The 12,957-nt window shown below is 48.3% G+C and overlaps 1 protein-coding gene across 3 annotated transcripts in view; it reads right to left on the bottom strand.

The window, feature by feature from the left end:
* Positions 1-12,957, bottom strand: part of C1H19orf44 (chromosome 1 C19orf44 homolog) — a 41,141-nt gene that overhangs the window by 17,634 nt on the left and 10,550 nt on the right. For all 3 annotated transcript variants that reach the window (XM_066348894.1, XM_066348902.1, XM_066348912.1), the window contains exon 2: positions 896-1,661. In XM_066348894.1, the coding sequence (XP_066204991.1) occupies positions 896-1,660 (765 nt within the window). In that variant the 5' untranslated portion in view covers position 1,661. The remainder of the gene's footprint in view (positions 1-895; positions 1,662-12,957) is intronic.

Genomic DNA, 12,957 nt, shown 5'->3' with positions numbered 1-12,957 from the left:
GGGGGCGATGCTCTGCCCATCCTGGGCGTCGCTCTGCCGAGACCAGAGCCACTCTAGCGCCTGAGGCAGAGGCCACAGAGCCATCCCCAGCGCCCGGGCCATCTTTGCTCCAATGGAGCCTTGGCTGCGGGAAGGGAAGAGAGAGACAGAGAGGAAAGCGCGGCAGAGGGGTGGAGAAGCAAATGGGCGCTTCTCCTGTGTACTCTGGCCGGGAATCGAACCCGGGTCCTCTGCACGCTAGGCCAACGCTCTACCGCTGAGCCAACCGGCCAGGGCCGAGAGCCAAATTTTTTAAACTTAAACTATATAGGTAGGTACATTCCTTATCGAGGTAGCACCTGCACATGGTATTTTGTGGAAGAGCCACACTCAAGGGGCCAAAGAGCCGCATGTGGCTCGCGAGCTGCAGTTTGCTGACCAGGGGCTTAGAGGTTAGATCCCAATACACCAGGGCTGTAGGTTAGATCTTTGGCCAGGACACATAAATGAGTCAACCAATGAATACATGAATAAGTAGAATTACATATCAATGTTTCTTGCCTCCCCCCCCCATTCTTCTCTCTCTAAAATCAATTAAAAAAATTTTTAATGGAAATACAGCCTTCCTGAGTTAATGATTCCTGTGTGGTACAAATAACAAGTGAGTATGGACTGCCTGGCATTAATTACCTCTGGTGTTCAATCAGTCATACAAAGTGCTGTCCTGTGGTGTACACAATTACAAGTTATTGCAAAACTGCCAACTGTAGCCCAAAATCCATCCCCTACAAAGCAGGCCCTCAGTAGGTCGCTGTGACAGTCTGAAACCCAGCCTTTTCTTGTCAAACCCTTTTCTCAGGTAGCTTCTGAGTGCAAAGGCAAAGGCTTTGTTGAAAATAACATGGGCAAATCTTACCGAAAATAGTTCGATTTGTTCTTTCTCACTGACTCTGATCCTGGTGAGATCCCAATTCATGTGTGTTTCTTTTTCTCTAAAAGATCCCATCAAGCTTCCAAGCAATTCTTTCATTTCCTCTTCATCACTGTCTGGAGAATCCAATTTTCTAGGAGGTTCCTTTTCTTTCGGTATCAAAAAATTCCTCCCTTTCCCAAAATGGGCTTCAGGGGATAGCTTTTCAACAGCTGGTTCTCTCTTCTTTAGAAACCTACTGACCTTGCTGCTGGGTGTGTTGCTCTTGGCAACAGGAATTTCACAGGCCTGCTTTTGGGAGGTTTTGTCTGTATTCTGTGAAGAAAGTTCAACTGTACTCCTGGGGGAAATTTTGTCTGCTCTCCTGAGCAGAGTGTCCTCGGAGGGCTTCGGGTCAGATTCCATGTCAGACAAGTTCATCTGTACCTTCCTATTCATGATCTTGGATTCAATCTGGGCCAGCTTCCTGAGCGCAGTGCTGGTCCTGAGCTTTGAGGCAGTGGCCAGGGGTCGACCCGAGGACAACCAGAGCCCACTCCCCAGGCCAGCATCCTCTTTCTGGAATAAGTGTTTTTCACCCATAGTTTGGCTTCTTTTTAGAAATCTACTATGACTGGGAGCTCCTTGGGTAAGATCCTTACTGATTTTCAAGTTTCTGATTTTTTCCATCTTTGAATCTTCTAAGGAAATATTATTGAAATCACCAAAGATATCATGCATGGGACGGCTGGTTTTTCTTGTTGAAGCCATTCTAGGGAAGAAAGAAACAACACTTATAATAAGAATACTTGGTATTCATGTCACGCATTCAAATCTGTGTCCCCACCGCCCCAGGAGAGATCAAATCCCCCCTTGCAGTCTAGCCAGACAGAGCCTTCCCTTCAAGCCTGACAGAGACAAGGGAAATGATCAGACACGTGGTACCACTTAATGAATTACCATCCAATGCCAGGTCTTTTTTTTTTATTTAGAATTTAAAAAAAAATTTAATTTATTAATTTTTTTTTTTTTTTTAATTTCTCTGAAGCTGGAAACGGGGAGAGACTGTCAGACAGACTCCTGCATGCGCCCGACCGGGATCCACCCCGCACGCCCACCAGGGGGCAATGCTCTGCCCCTCCGGGGGGTTGCTCTGCCGCCACCAGAGCCACTCCAGTGCCTGTGGCAGAGGCCAAGGAGCCATCCCCAGCGCCCGGGCCATCTTTGCTCCAATGGAGCCTTGGCTGCGGGAGGGGAAGAGAGAGACAGAGAGGAAGGAGAGGGGGTGTGGAGAAGCAGATGGGCGCCTCTCCTATGTGCCCTGGCCGGGAATCGAACCTGGGTCCCCCACACGCCAGGTCGACGCTCCACCGCTGAGCCAACCGGCCAGGGCCTAATTTATTAATTTTTATTAGAAAGAGAGAGGACAGAGAGATAGAGAGGAAAGAGATAGAGAGAACAGGGGGAGAAGCAGGAAGCACCAACTCCCAATGTGCCTTGACCAGGTAAGCCCAGGGTTTCAAACCAGTGACCTCAGCATTCCTGGCCGATGCTTTATCCACTGCACCACCACAGGTCAAGCCCAATGCCAGGTCTTAAATGAGACATTACATATGTTAGAGATGAGATTAAGCAAGATACGGGAAGACAAAATACCTCAGCAAGGCAACTTCAATAACTTCTGCAGAAGGATGTGCTGCTGCTTTTGAAAGCCAGCCAGCAAGCGCACGGGCAGAGGGCAAATTCTGTTTTTATTCCTAACGCAGACACTAGGATGCTGGGTCTTGCTCCATTGGCTGCAGTGTTGACTGTACAATCTTACTTTTTCTCAATTGGCTAGTTTAAATGGCTGCACCAAGGTGGACGGGAGAGATGGGGACATCATTAACTAGGTAAGGGGGTTGAGGAATGGTCGGAAACAACCAGTTGACTGGACATAGGGGGCTGGGGGATTGGTAAACAAGTTAGCTATTTTTCATTCTATTCCCTGGTCAGAGGAATCCAGATGAAGGGGGTTGGGAATTAGTTGAAGAAAAGAACATGAGTTAAACATTTCCTTCACATATAAAACTTAAGAGCCAGAACTTCTCAGCCTCCAACAGTGTGCCTAGCACTCTGCTCAGAGCTACATTATCTCATTTAATCCTCATACAACCCTGTGAGTCAGTTATTTATGGTCAACCCCCTTTCACACAGGAGTGGGAGGAAATAAAAGCCCCCCAGGTTAGGTCACCAGCCAAGGTCACGTGGCCTGTAAGCACCTGAACCAAATTCAAAGCTCAAGTCCAATTCCAAAGACCCCCCTCCCTGACTGGGCTTCACTGCCTCGCCAGTTACTCCCCTCTGCTGTGAGTGAGTCCTGCTCCCAGCTACACTCCAGTTGGGGCTTATCTTTTATGCAATTGTCCTCAATTCTCTAACAAAGAGCTGTTAAAACACAATCTGTGTTTGAGCTTCCCAAAAAATCTTATTTCACTTAAAGTGTGAGTGGCCCTGGCCGGTTGGCTCAGTGGTAGAGCGTCGGCCTGGTGTGCAGAAGTCGCGGGTTCAATTCCCGGCCAGGGCACACAGGAGAGGCGCCCATCTGCTTCTCCACCCCTACCCCTCTCCTTCCTCTCTGTCTCTCTCTTCCCCTCCCGCAGCCGAGGCTCCATTGGAGCAAAGATGGCCCGAGCGCTGGGGATGGCTCCTTGGCCTCTGCCCCAGGCGCTGGAGTGGCTCTGGTCGCAACAGAGCGATGCCCCAGATGGGCAGAGCATCGCCCCCTGGTGGGCAGAGCGTCGCCCCCTGGTGGGCGTGCTGGGTGGATCCCAGTCGGGTGCATGTGGGAGTCTGTCTGACTGTCTCTCCCCGTTTCCAGCTTCAGAAAAATACAAAAAAAAAAAAAAAAAAAAAGTGTGAGAACCGCTGCCTGGAAGGAGGGGACAGCTATGAACAGACATAGGACCCCCCACCAATGTCAGCCATAGGCTGTATGCACAGGCTTGTGTACATTTTTCTGGGGGGAAGAGCCAGAACTTTCAGCATATCTGAGTTCCTGTGTGCTCCTAAAGAAGAGGAATGACCCACTGAAAGATTTACAATGGTTGCTTGCCCTGGCCAGATATCTCAGTTGGTTAGAGAGTCATCCCAATACCCCAAGGTTATGGGTTCAACCCCAATCAAGGCACATACAAGAATCAATCAACAGTCTGACCAGGTGGTGGCACAGTGGATAGAGTGTCAGCCTGGGACACTGAGGACCTGATAGGGTGCAGGCAGGGGCCATGACCCCCTCCTAGGTTAAGTAGACAAAGGGACATTACAAAAACTGGACATTCCAGATCACCTTCCCCCAGGCATCCGGATTGACTCACCCAGGTGTGGAAGGTCCCCTAGCTCAGTGGTCCCCAACCTTTTTTGGGCCACGAACTGGTTTAATATCAGAAAATATTTTCATGGACTGGCCTTTAGGGTGGGACGGATAAATGTATCACGTGACTGAGACAAGCGTCAAGAGTGAGTCTTAGACAGATGTAACAGAGGGAATCTGGTCATTTTTAAAAAATAAAACATCGTTCAGACTTGAATATAAATAAAACAGAAATAATGTAAGTTATTTATTCTTTCTCTGCGGACCGGTACCAAATGGCCCACGGACCAGTACCGGTCCACGGCCCAGGGGGTTGGGGACCACTGCCCTAGCTTACTTACAGTTAATCCCTCCCCACCCCCCACCCCTGGCCCCCCTAACAACTCCCAACCCCCACCCTCGAATCCCCTATTTAACCCTACCTGTTAGAGAACCGGTTGCTGACCTCCACCTTAGGAGTCAGCCCAGCGGATGACCCCCTAATAAACTTTTCTTGCCTGAATTCAGGTGTCCTCCTTCAGCTGACCTTACATTTTTGTGCTGAAACCCAGGAGGGGCGCCTGCTGGGACCTGCTGGGTCGCCCTTCTCTCCCGCTTCCCTTCCCCTGGGCTTGATCCACCCTCTGGCTGCCTCTCCTGAACCTGCCGAGAGGACGCCCTTCCCCGGGCTTTCCACCCCTGCCATTGCTGACCCTGCGAACACCACCGGCGATTCCTCCTGTCACAGTGAGTAACGAGTTCTCCTAGCTCTCGGGTCTCTCCTCTCTCTCTCTTCACTCTCTCTCTCCCTCTCTCTCAGCTCCCAGCCTCTCAAAGTCCTAGCGCTAGGTCAGAAGACCCTCTGGGCCTTCAGGCCTGATCCTCACAGATCTGGGGTGCCCAATTTGTGAGTGAACCTTGCTTTCACTCTCAGAAACTGGCTAAGGAACAGGAACACCTCTCCCCTTGACCCTTCCTCCTTCCAGGATTTCTGGCACTCACTCATCATAGCCTCTAACTGCATATCATAGGAGCCTCACAACTGTAGTACCGCATAGCCCCAATATTGAATAGGTAACGGGTCTCAATGGCCTGAAAATGGTACTTTTGATTTTTTTTTTAATTTTATTTATTTATTTTTTTATTTATTTTGTGACAGAGACAGAGTCTGAGAGAGGGAAAGACAGGAAGGGAGAGAGATGAGAAGCATCAATTCTTCATTGTGGCACCTTGGTTGTTCAACAATTGCTTTCTCATATGTGCCTTGACCAGGGGGCCACAGCAAACTGAGTGAGCCAGCGACCTTGGGCTCAAGCTGGTGAGCTTTTTGCTCAAACCAGATGAACCCGCGCTCAAGCTGGCAACCTCGCGGTTGCAAATCTGGGTCCTCTGCATCCCAGTCCGATGCTCTATCCACTGCGCCACCGCCCGGTCAGATGGCACTTTTGATTTTAAAACACTTCGAGACCTTGATAACTTCTGTCAACACAATGACAAGTGGTCGGAAATCCCCTACGTTAAGGCCGTCTTTGCTCTCTGCTCTTGTCTCTCTCTCTCTCTTTCTCTGTCAAACCTGTTCCACCTATCAAATCCTCTTAGCACATTCCAAACCTCCACCTCCTGCAGATTCCGACCCTTCTCCTTTCAATCCAGCTGATCACACTGTCCCTCCGACTGCTCCCTCTCTACCTCCCCCGTGTGCTGACAACTCCCCACCATCTGGGGATCATTCAAGCTCAGGATCAGATACTGACCCCCATACCTCCCTTCCCCTCCCCACACTTGCTCCCGTACAAGGCAACATACCCCCAGGACCCTCTAGCCCCCCTCTTCCCCCTCCAAAAGGTAGCAGGCGCCAAGAGAATTGTTAGGGTCCATGTCCCATTCTCCCTCTCGGACCTGTCACAGATAGAGAAGAAACTAGGCTCATTCTCCACAGACCCAGACACCTATGTAAAGGAATTTAAATACCTAACCCAGCCTGACCAGGTGGTGGCGCAGTGGATAGAGCGTCGGACCGAGGTTTGAGACCCCGAGGTCCCCAGCTTGAGCATGGGCTCATCCGGCTTGAGCAAAAGCCCACCAGCTTGAACCCAGGGTCACTGGCCCCAGCAAGGGGTTACTTGGTCTGCTGAAGGCCCACGGTCAAGGCACATATGAGAAAGCAATCAATGAACAACTAAGGTTTTGCAATGCTCAACGAAAAACTAATGATTGATGCTTCTCATCTCTCTCCGTTCCTGTCTGTCTGTCCCTCTCTCTGACTCACTGTCTCTGTAAAAAATAAATAAATAAATAAATAAATAAATAAATAAATAAATAAATAAAATAAATACCTAACCCAGTGTTATGACCTGGCATGACCTCTATCATCTTCTCCTCCACTTCACTACCCGAGGAGGAGCGAGTCTGGTTGGCTGAGAGGCACACGCTGACGCTGACGACCTCCACAGGATGGACAGGCAACACCCTGTGGGAGCAGCGGCGGTTCCCCGGGAAGACCCTAATGGGGACTATCAAATTGACAAACCTGGCAGAGACCTCTGTAATCATATGGTCGCCTGCTTAATAGTAGGGCTCCAAAAGACCTCACAGGGCAGTTAATTACAAAAAAACTCCAAGAAATTTCACAATGAGCAGATGAAAATCCAGCCCAGTTCCTGTCCCGTCTAACGGAGGCACTCCAAAAATATACTAAAATTGACTCAAATTCAGTCAAAAGGGCCATAATTCTTAACATTCATTTCATCTCCCAATCAACATCTGACATATAGAAAAAGCTTAAATAGGCAGAGGATGGCCCTCAAACCCTTCAACGAGATCTCCTGAGCATGGCTTTTAAGGTCTATAATAAAGGAAAAGGAAAAGGTAGACAGAACCCAGAGATCGGGGGGGGGGGGGGGGAATACCAGTTCTTGGCATACGCCCTTAAAGGCTCCAACCCACATAAGGGGCCTCGTAAGACTCCACCAGGGCCCTGCTTCAAGTGTGGAAAAGAAGATCATTGGGCAAAAAGTCTGGTTCCTTGGCCCCGACCAGGGCCATGCCCTCACTGTGGAAAAAGGGGTCACTGGAAGACAGACTGCCCCCTCGCTCCTCTAAGGGAAGGTTCAATCTCTTCCAGCCGTACCCCACCCACCTCTGACCTAACCTTGCTCAGCCTGCTGGGACTTGCCACTGAAGACTGAAGGTGCCCAGGGCCATTGGCCCCATCTCACCTCACCATCAAAGAGCCTAGGCCTAGGGTAACCATCCAAGTAGCAGGTAAGCTGATCTCATTTCTTTTTTTTTTTTAATTTTTTACAGGGACAGAGAGAGAGTCAGAGAGAGGGATAGATAGGGACAGACAGGAATGCAGAGAGATGAGAAGCATCAATCATCAGTTTTTTGTTGCAACACCTTAGTTGCTCATTGATTGCTTTCTCATATGTGCCTTGACCGTGGGGCTACAGCAGTCCGAGTAACCCCTTGCTTGAGCCAGCGACCTTGGGTCCAAGCTGGTGAGCTTTTTTTTTGCTCAAGCCAGATGAGCCCGCGCTCAAGCTGGCGACATCGGGGTCTCGAACCTGGGTCCTCCACATCCCAGTCTGATGCTCAATCCACTGTGCCACCGCCTGGTCAGGCCTGATCTCATTTCTTATAGATACAGGGGCCACTTACTCTGCCTTGCCTGAACATTTGTGTCCTGCTCATACCTTAGAGATCTCTGTTGTGGGTGTTGATGGTCTTATTTCCTCCCTGCTTGCCACGGATCCACTGCTTTGTTTCATACACGGTGTCTCTTTGCACACCCTTTTCTCCTCATACCTCAATGCCCTATGCCTATTTTAGGCTGGGACCTACTCTCCAAATTCAGAGCCTCTCTCTCCTTTCATTTCCTGTCCTCAGAGTGGGCCCTGTTGCTGCTTCTCAGCCAGATTCGCCCACTTCTGTTACACATTTACTTCTACCACCCAGCATAGTGAATCCCAATGTTCTCCTCACCACCCTCACGGCTGCAAAACTCCAAGGAAAGGCCTCCAGGTTTCATCTTTCCAGATTAAAGAAGACAAAAAACCTGAATCATTTGCCCAGATACGCCTGCTGACCGTAAAGGCCCACCAAGGTCAGACTGACTAAAATCCCAGAAAAAGAACAGCCTGAGCCATGATTAACTATGATTACCATCTGCCAATAGATAGAATGGAGATTCCAGCATGCTCTATTCTTTCTTATCTCCTTACCCTTAAAGGCATACTTTGCCCCCATACCCTCCCTCTTGGAATCCTCAAAGCCACCTACCAGAAAGTCCCTACTTCGCCACCATAGCCCGAGGCCAGCCGTTACTTCCCATGACTCGCTGCCCCTAGACAGCAGGAAGCAGGTACAGAAAAATGATCATCGCCCCTCAACCATAAAACAAAAGGCTGGAATGACAGGGTTGCAGGCAGGGACCATGACCCCCTCCTCCCTTAAGTAGATGAAGGGACATTAAAAAACTGGACATTCCAGTGCTAATGTAAATGATACTATGTTTTGGGGAAGATATATTTGATGGGACACTTGATCTATGTAAACACAAATTAAAATAATAATAAAAAAAAGACAAAAAAAGTGGACATTCCAGATCACCTCCCCCCAGACATCAGGACTGACTAACCTGGGTATGGAAGGTTCCCTAGTTTACTTACAGTTAATCCTCCCCCCCTAGAACTGACTGCCAGCCCCACCCTCAAATCCCCTATTTAATCCAACCTGTTAGAGAACTAACTGGTTTCTGACCTCTGCCTTCGGAGTCAGCTTGGCAGATGACCCCCTAATAAACTTTTCTTGCCTGAACTTGATTGTCCTCCTTCGGCTGACCTTGCAGGAGCCAGGTTTAAAATCCTGAGGCCACTGGCTTGAGTGCAGACTAACCAGCTTGAGTGTGGGGTCACTGGCTTGAGGGTGGAACCATAGACATGACCCCATGGTCACTGGCTTGAACACAAAGGTCTCTGGCTTCAAGCCCAAAGTTGCTGGCTTGAGCAAGAGGTCACTGGCTTGACTGGAGCCCCCCAGTCAAGGCACATATGAGAAAGCAATCAATGAACAACTAAAGTGCTACCAACTATAAGTTGATGCTTCTCATCTCTCTCCCTTCCTGTCTGTCTGACCCTGTCTGTCCCTTTCTCTGGCTATCTCTCTAAAAAAACAATGCGAAAGTGGAACAACTGAAGGAAATGTTTAACTCATGTTCTTTTCTTCAACTAATTCCCAACCCCCTTCATTTGGATTCTTCCAACTGGGGAATAGAATGAGAAATAGCTAACTTGTTTACCAATCATCCAGCCCACTTTGTTCGGTCATCTGGTTGTTTCCGATCATTCCTCAACCCCCTTACCTAGTAAATAAGATCTCCATCTCTCCCTTCCACCTTGGTGTGGCCATTTAAACTAGCCAATCAGGAAAAAACAAGATTGTATGGCCAACATTCCAGCAAATGGAGCAAGATTCAGCATCCTAGGGCCTGCGTTAGGGATAAAAACAGAATTTGCCCTCTGCCCGCGCTCTTGCTGGCTGGCTTTGAAGAGCAGCAGCACGTCCTTCTGCGAAAGTCATTAAAGTTGCCTTGCCAAGGTATTTTGTCTCCATGAGTCTTGCTTAATTTCATCTCTAACAATCTGGGGGCTCGTCTGGGACTGCCATTCACCTCAGGAGGGGTCCCAGGACTTTTGTTGAGAGACAGACCCATCCCGCTGCTCCATTGCGGTGGCCCTCGGCTAGGAGCAGGGCTCAGCCCAGGCAGCGAACAAACCCGGACTCTGGGCAACGCAGGGAGGGGCCCTAAAAGAAGTTACCATGGCAACCAGGGAACTCCAAGCAGGGACCAAGGTAAGAAAAGCCGCAGTGCGGTGTAGTACTCCTTAGTCAGGAACAGGAAGCAAGAAACCTCCAGTAAGAGGGGTTGAGCCTCCCTCAGGAGCCACACACAGTTAGGATGGGAAGTCGTACCTCTAAAATAGCAACAAGAGACAAAAATGGTACCAGACACACACACACACACAAAAATACCTCACAATGTTTCACCAGGCCAAATGCCCACTTATTGGGATGATAATTCCTGAACGACTGGGAAAAAGAAGCAATGAGGCCCTGGCTGGTTGGCTCAGTGGTACAGTGTTGGCCTGGTGTGCAGGAGTCCCGGGTTTGATTCCTGGCCAGGGCACACAAGAGAAGCGCCCATCTGCTTCTCCACCCCTCCCCCTCTCCTTCCTCTCTGTCTCTCTCTTCCCCTCCCACAGCCAGGGCTCCATGGGAGCAAAGGTTGCCCAAGCACTGAGGATGGCTCTGTGGCCTCTGCTTCAGGCGCTAGAATGGCTCTGGTTGCCACAGAGCGATGCCCCAGATGGGCAGAGCATCGCCCCCTGGTGGCCGTGCCGGGTGGATCCTGGTCGGGCGCATGCGGGAATCTGTCTGACTGTCTGCCCGTTTCCAACTTCAGAAAAATAATAAATAAATAAATAAATAAGCAATGAATGAAATCTATCTACCTAGGAGAGCCTAGCTGACTCTTTTGATGCCTAAATCAAGTTCTTGCATGCAAAACTGGAAATGCCAGCTCTAACATTACACTAAATAAAATAGTTTTATTCCTGTATTCAAATACTCTGGGTATTGTTGCTTTAAAATGAGAAAATGTAAGGAGTGCTCATTTAAACTTAAATAGAATGGAATTTGGGATCCTAAACTTGTTTCTTGGTCTGGACTCTGTAAGGTCTTGCTGCACTAACTACTGTTCTCTGTGTTCTTTGTCTTCAGAGTTAAGGGCCAAGTAGCAACTCTATTAGGATTCATCAGACTTGTTTATGTGTCATGCTCATGTCTCTGTACTGTAACTGTCTTGTCTGTATGTAAAACTACTCAGGTCTGTGAACCAGGAGAAATCAATTTGTTTGAGGGCCCTCGTCTGTCTCATCTGTCTGTCTGTCTGAAATTCTTACTATTCTATGTGGAAAATAAATAAGTTAATAATTCAAAGTAGGAGAGAGATCTCACCCCCTCTTTCCAGACAGTAAAACTCAGAAAAAAAAGAAAACAGGTTATTTAAATATCTTAAAGCCTCTTTCTGGAGGTCTAAAAACTTGTGGTTCTGAGAACAACAGGGGAGTTAACATCTGTGAGAACGGGAGGGTCCTGCCAGGACCTCAGTGTAGAGGAAAAGAGGGCACTTTTAAAGTCCAAGCTGAGGCTCAGTAGGCCCCCAAGGCCAGATAAGAAGTTTTGCCTCCTCTGCAACGATTAATAACACTATAAAATATGTTATTCTGAATTTTTTTTTAACCAGGTGGTCTAGAAAGCATTTAATACTACTACTAGTTTAATTTAATTAATGCCTTTTAAAGTTCTTAACAGAAAATGTTTCTTTTGCCTGGGTTTACAAAAAGTTCCTGTAATCTGTTATATCTGTTGAAAATATAAGTTTGTTTGCTAATGAAATATGTTCTGTCAATGTAAAACAACTTATAAACCTGTAAAAAAATTTATATAGTTTTTTTTTTAAATATTTTATTTATTGATTTTAGAGAGAATAGGAAAAGGCAAGGGGAGAACCGGAAAGCATCAACTCATAGTAGTTGCTTCTCATATATGTCTTGACCGGGCCAGCCCAGGGAAAAAAATATTTTTTAATGAGTTTATTTGAGCTGTTTTTGGAAATACTCAAAGTGAACTTAAAGGTTAAGGTTTGAGGACCTAGGTTAAGGCAGGACAGGGGGATAAATAATGAATGTCTGGTTTTAATTTTGGCCTTTTCCAAAAGGAATTACTTAACTAAGTCTGAACAAAGAAAACCTTTGCTGGATAAATGAGAGCCTGAACTTGTTCAGCTCTGAAGATAAGGGGCTCTTCCTCCGTCTAGCCCGAATCGAGTATTCCTAGGTGACTAAGAATCTCTGTGGAGGTGTCGAGAGGGCATCCCTCATGACATGTAGGCTGCCCCACAGGGACTTCCAAATTCACCTGTAATTGAATAATTGACTCATCTGGGGATGTGCACATGAAGGCTGGTTACCTAGTGTTCCGAGTCCTCATGGCTGTATTAGGCAGCCGGGGAGAGAAACCGAGACATGTAAGAGGGTTGAGATGACTTGGGAGGTAAAATTCCTTTGGAGCTCAACCCACAAGCAGCACACTTGAACCCACTACACAATATCCCTAGAAATTTGGTCAGACTCTGCAGATATACAAAGAAAACTAAAATTAACATGGGAAATCATACCTTTAAGGTCAACAAGCCCCAAGGACACCAGCCCCCCATTAATAATTCTGCAGGTGAACTTGCAAGTGTCCACTGAAATGGAAAATTTCAGCTTGAAGTGCCCAAAGTGGGAAACTTGTGATCCCTCTTAAGTGATTTTTTTTCCGCACTCAATTAGAAAATGCCAGCTCTAGGCCCTGGCCAGTTGGCTCAGCAGTAGAGCATCGGACTGGCGTGCAGGAGTCCTGGGTTTGATTCCCGGCCAGGGCACACAGGAGAAGCGCCCATCTGCTTCTCCACCCCTCCCCCTCTCCTTCCTCTCTGTCTCTCTCTTCCCCTCCTGCAGCAAGGCTCCATTGGAGCAAAAGATGGCCCGGGCACTGAGGATGGCTCTGTGGCCTCTGCCTCAGGTGCTAGAATGGCTCTGGATGCAACAGAGCGACGCCCCAGAGGGGCAGAGCATCGCCCCCTGGTGGGCATGACGGTTGGATCTCGGTCAGGTGCATGCGGGAGTCTGTC

Source organism: Saccopteryx leptura, chromosome 1 (assembly GCF_036850995.1).
Source record: "Saccopteryx leptura isolate mSacLep1 chromosome 1, mSacLep1_pri_phased_curated, whole genome shotgun sequence".
NCBI lineage: Eukaryota > Metazoa > Chordata > Mammalia > Chiroptera > Emballonuridae > Saccopteryx > Saccopteryx leptura.
Note: the sequence above shows the minus strand (reverse complement) of the source record. Positions and strands in the feature narration are given on the sequence as shown.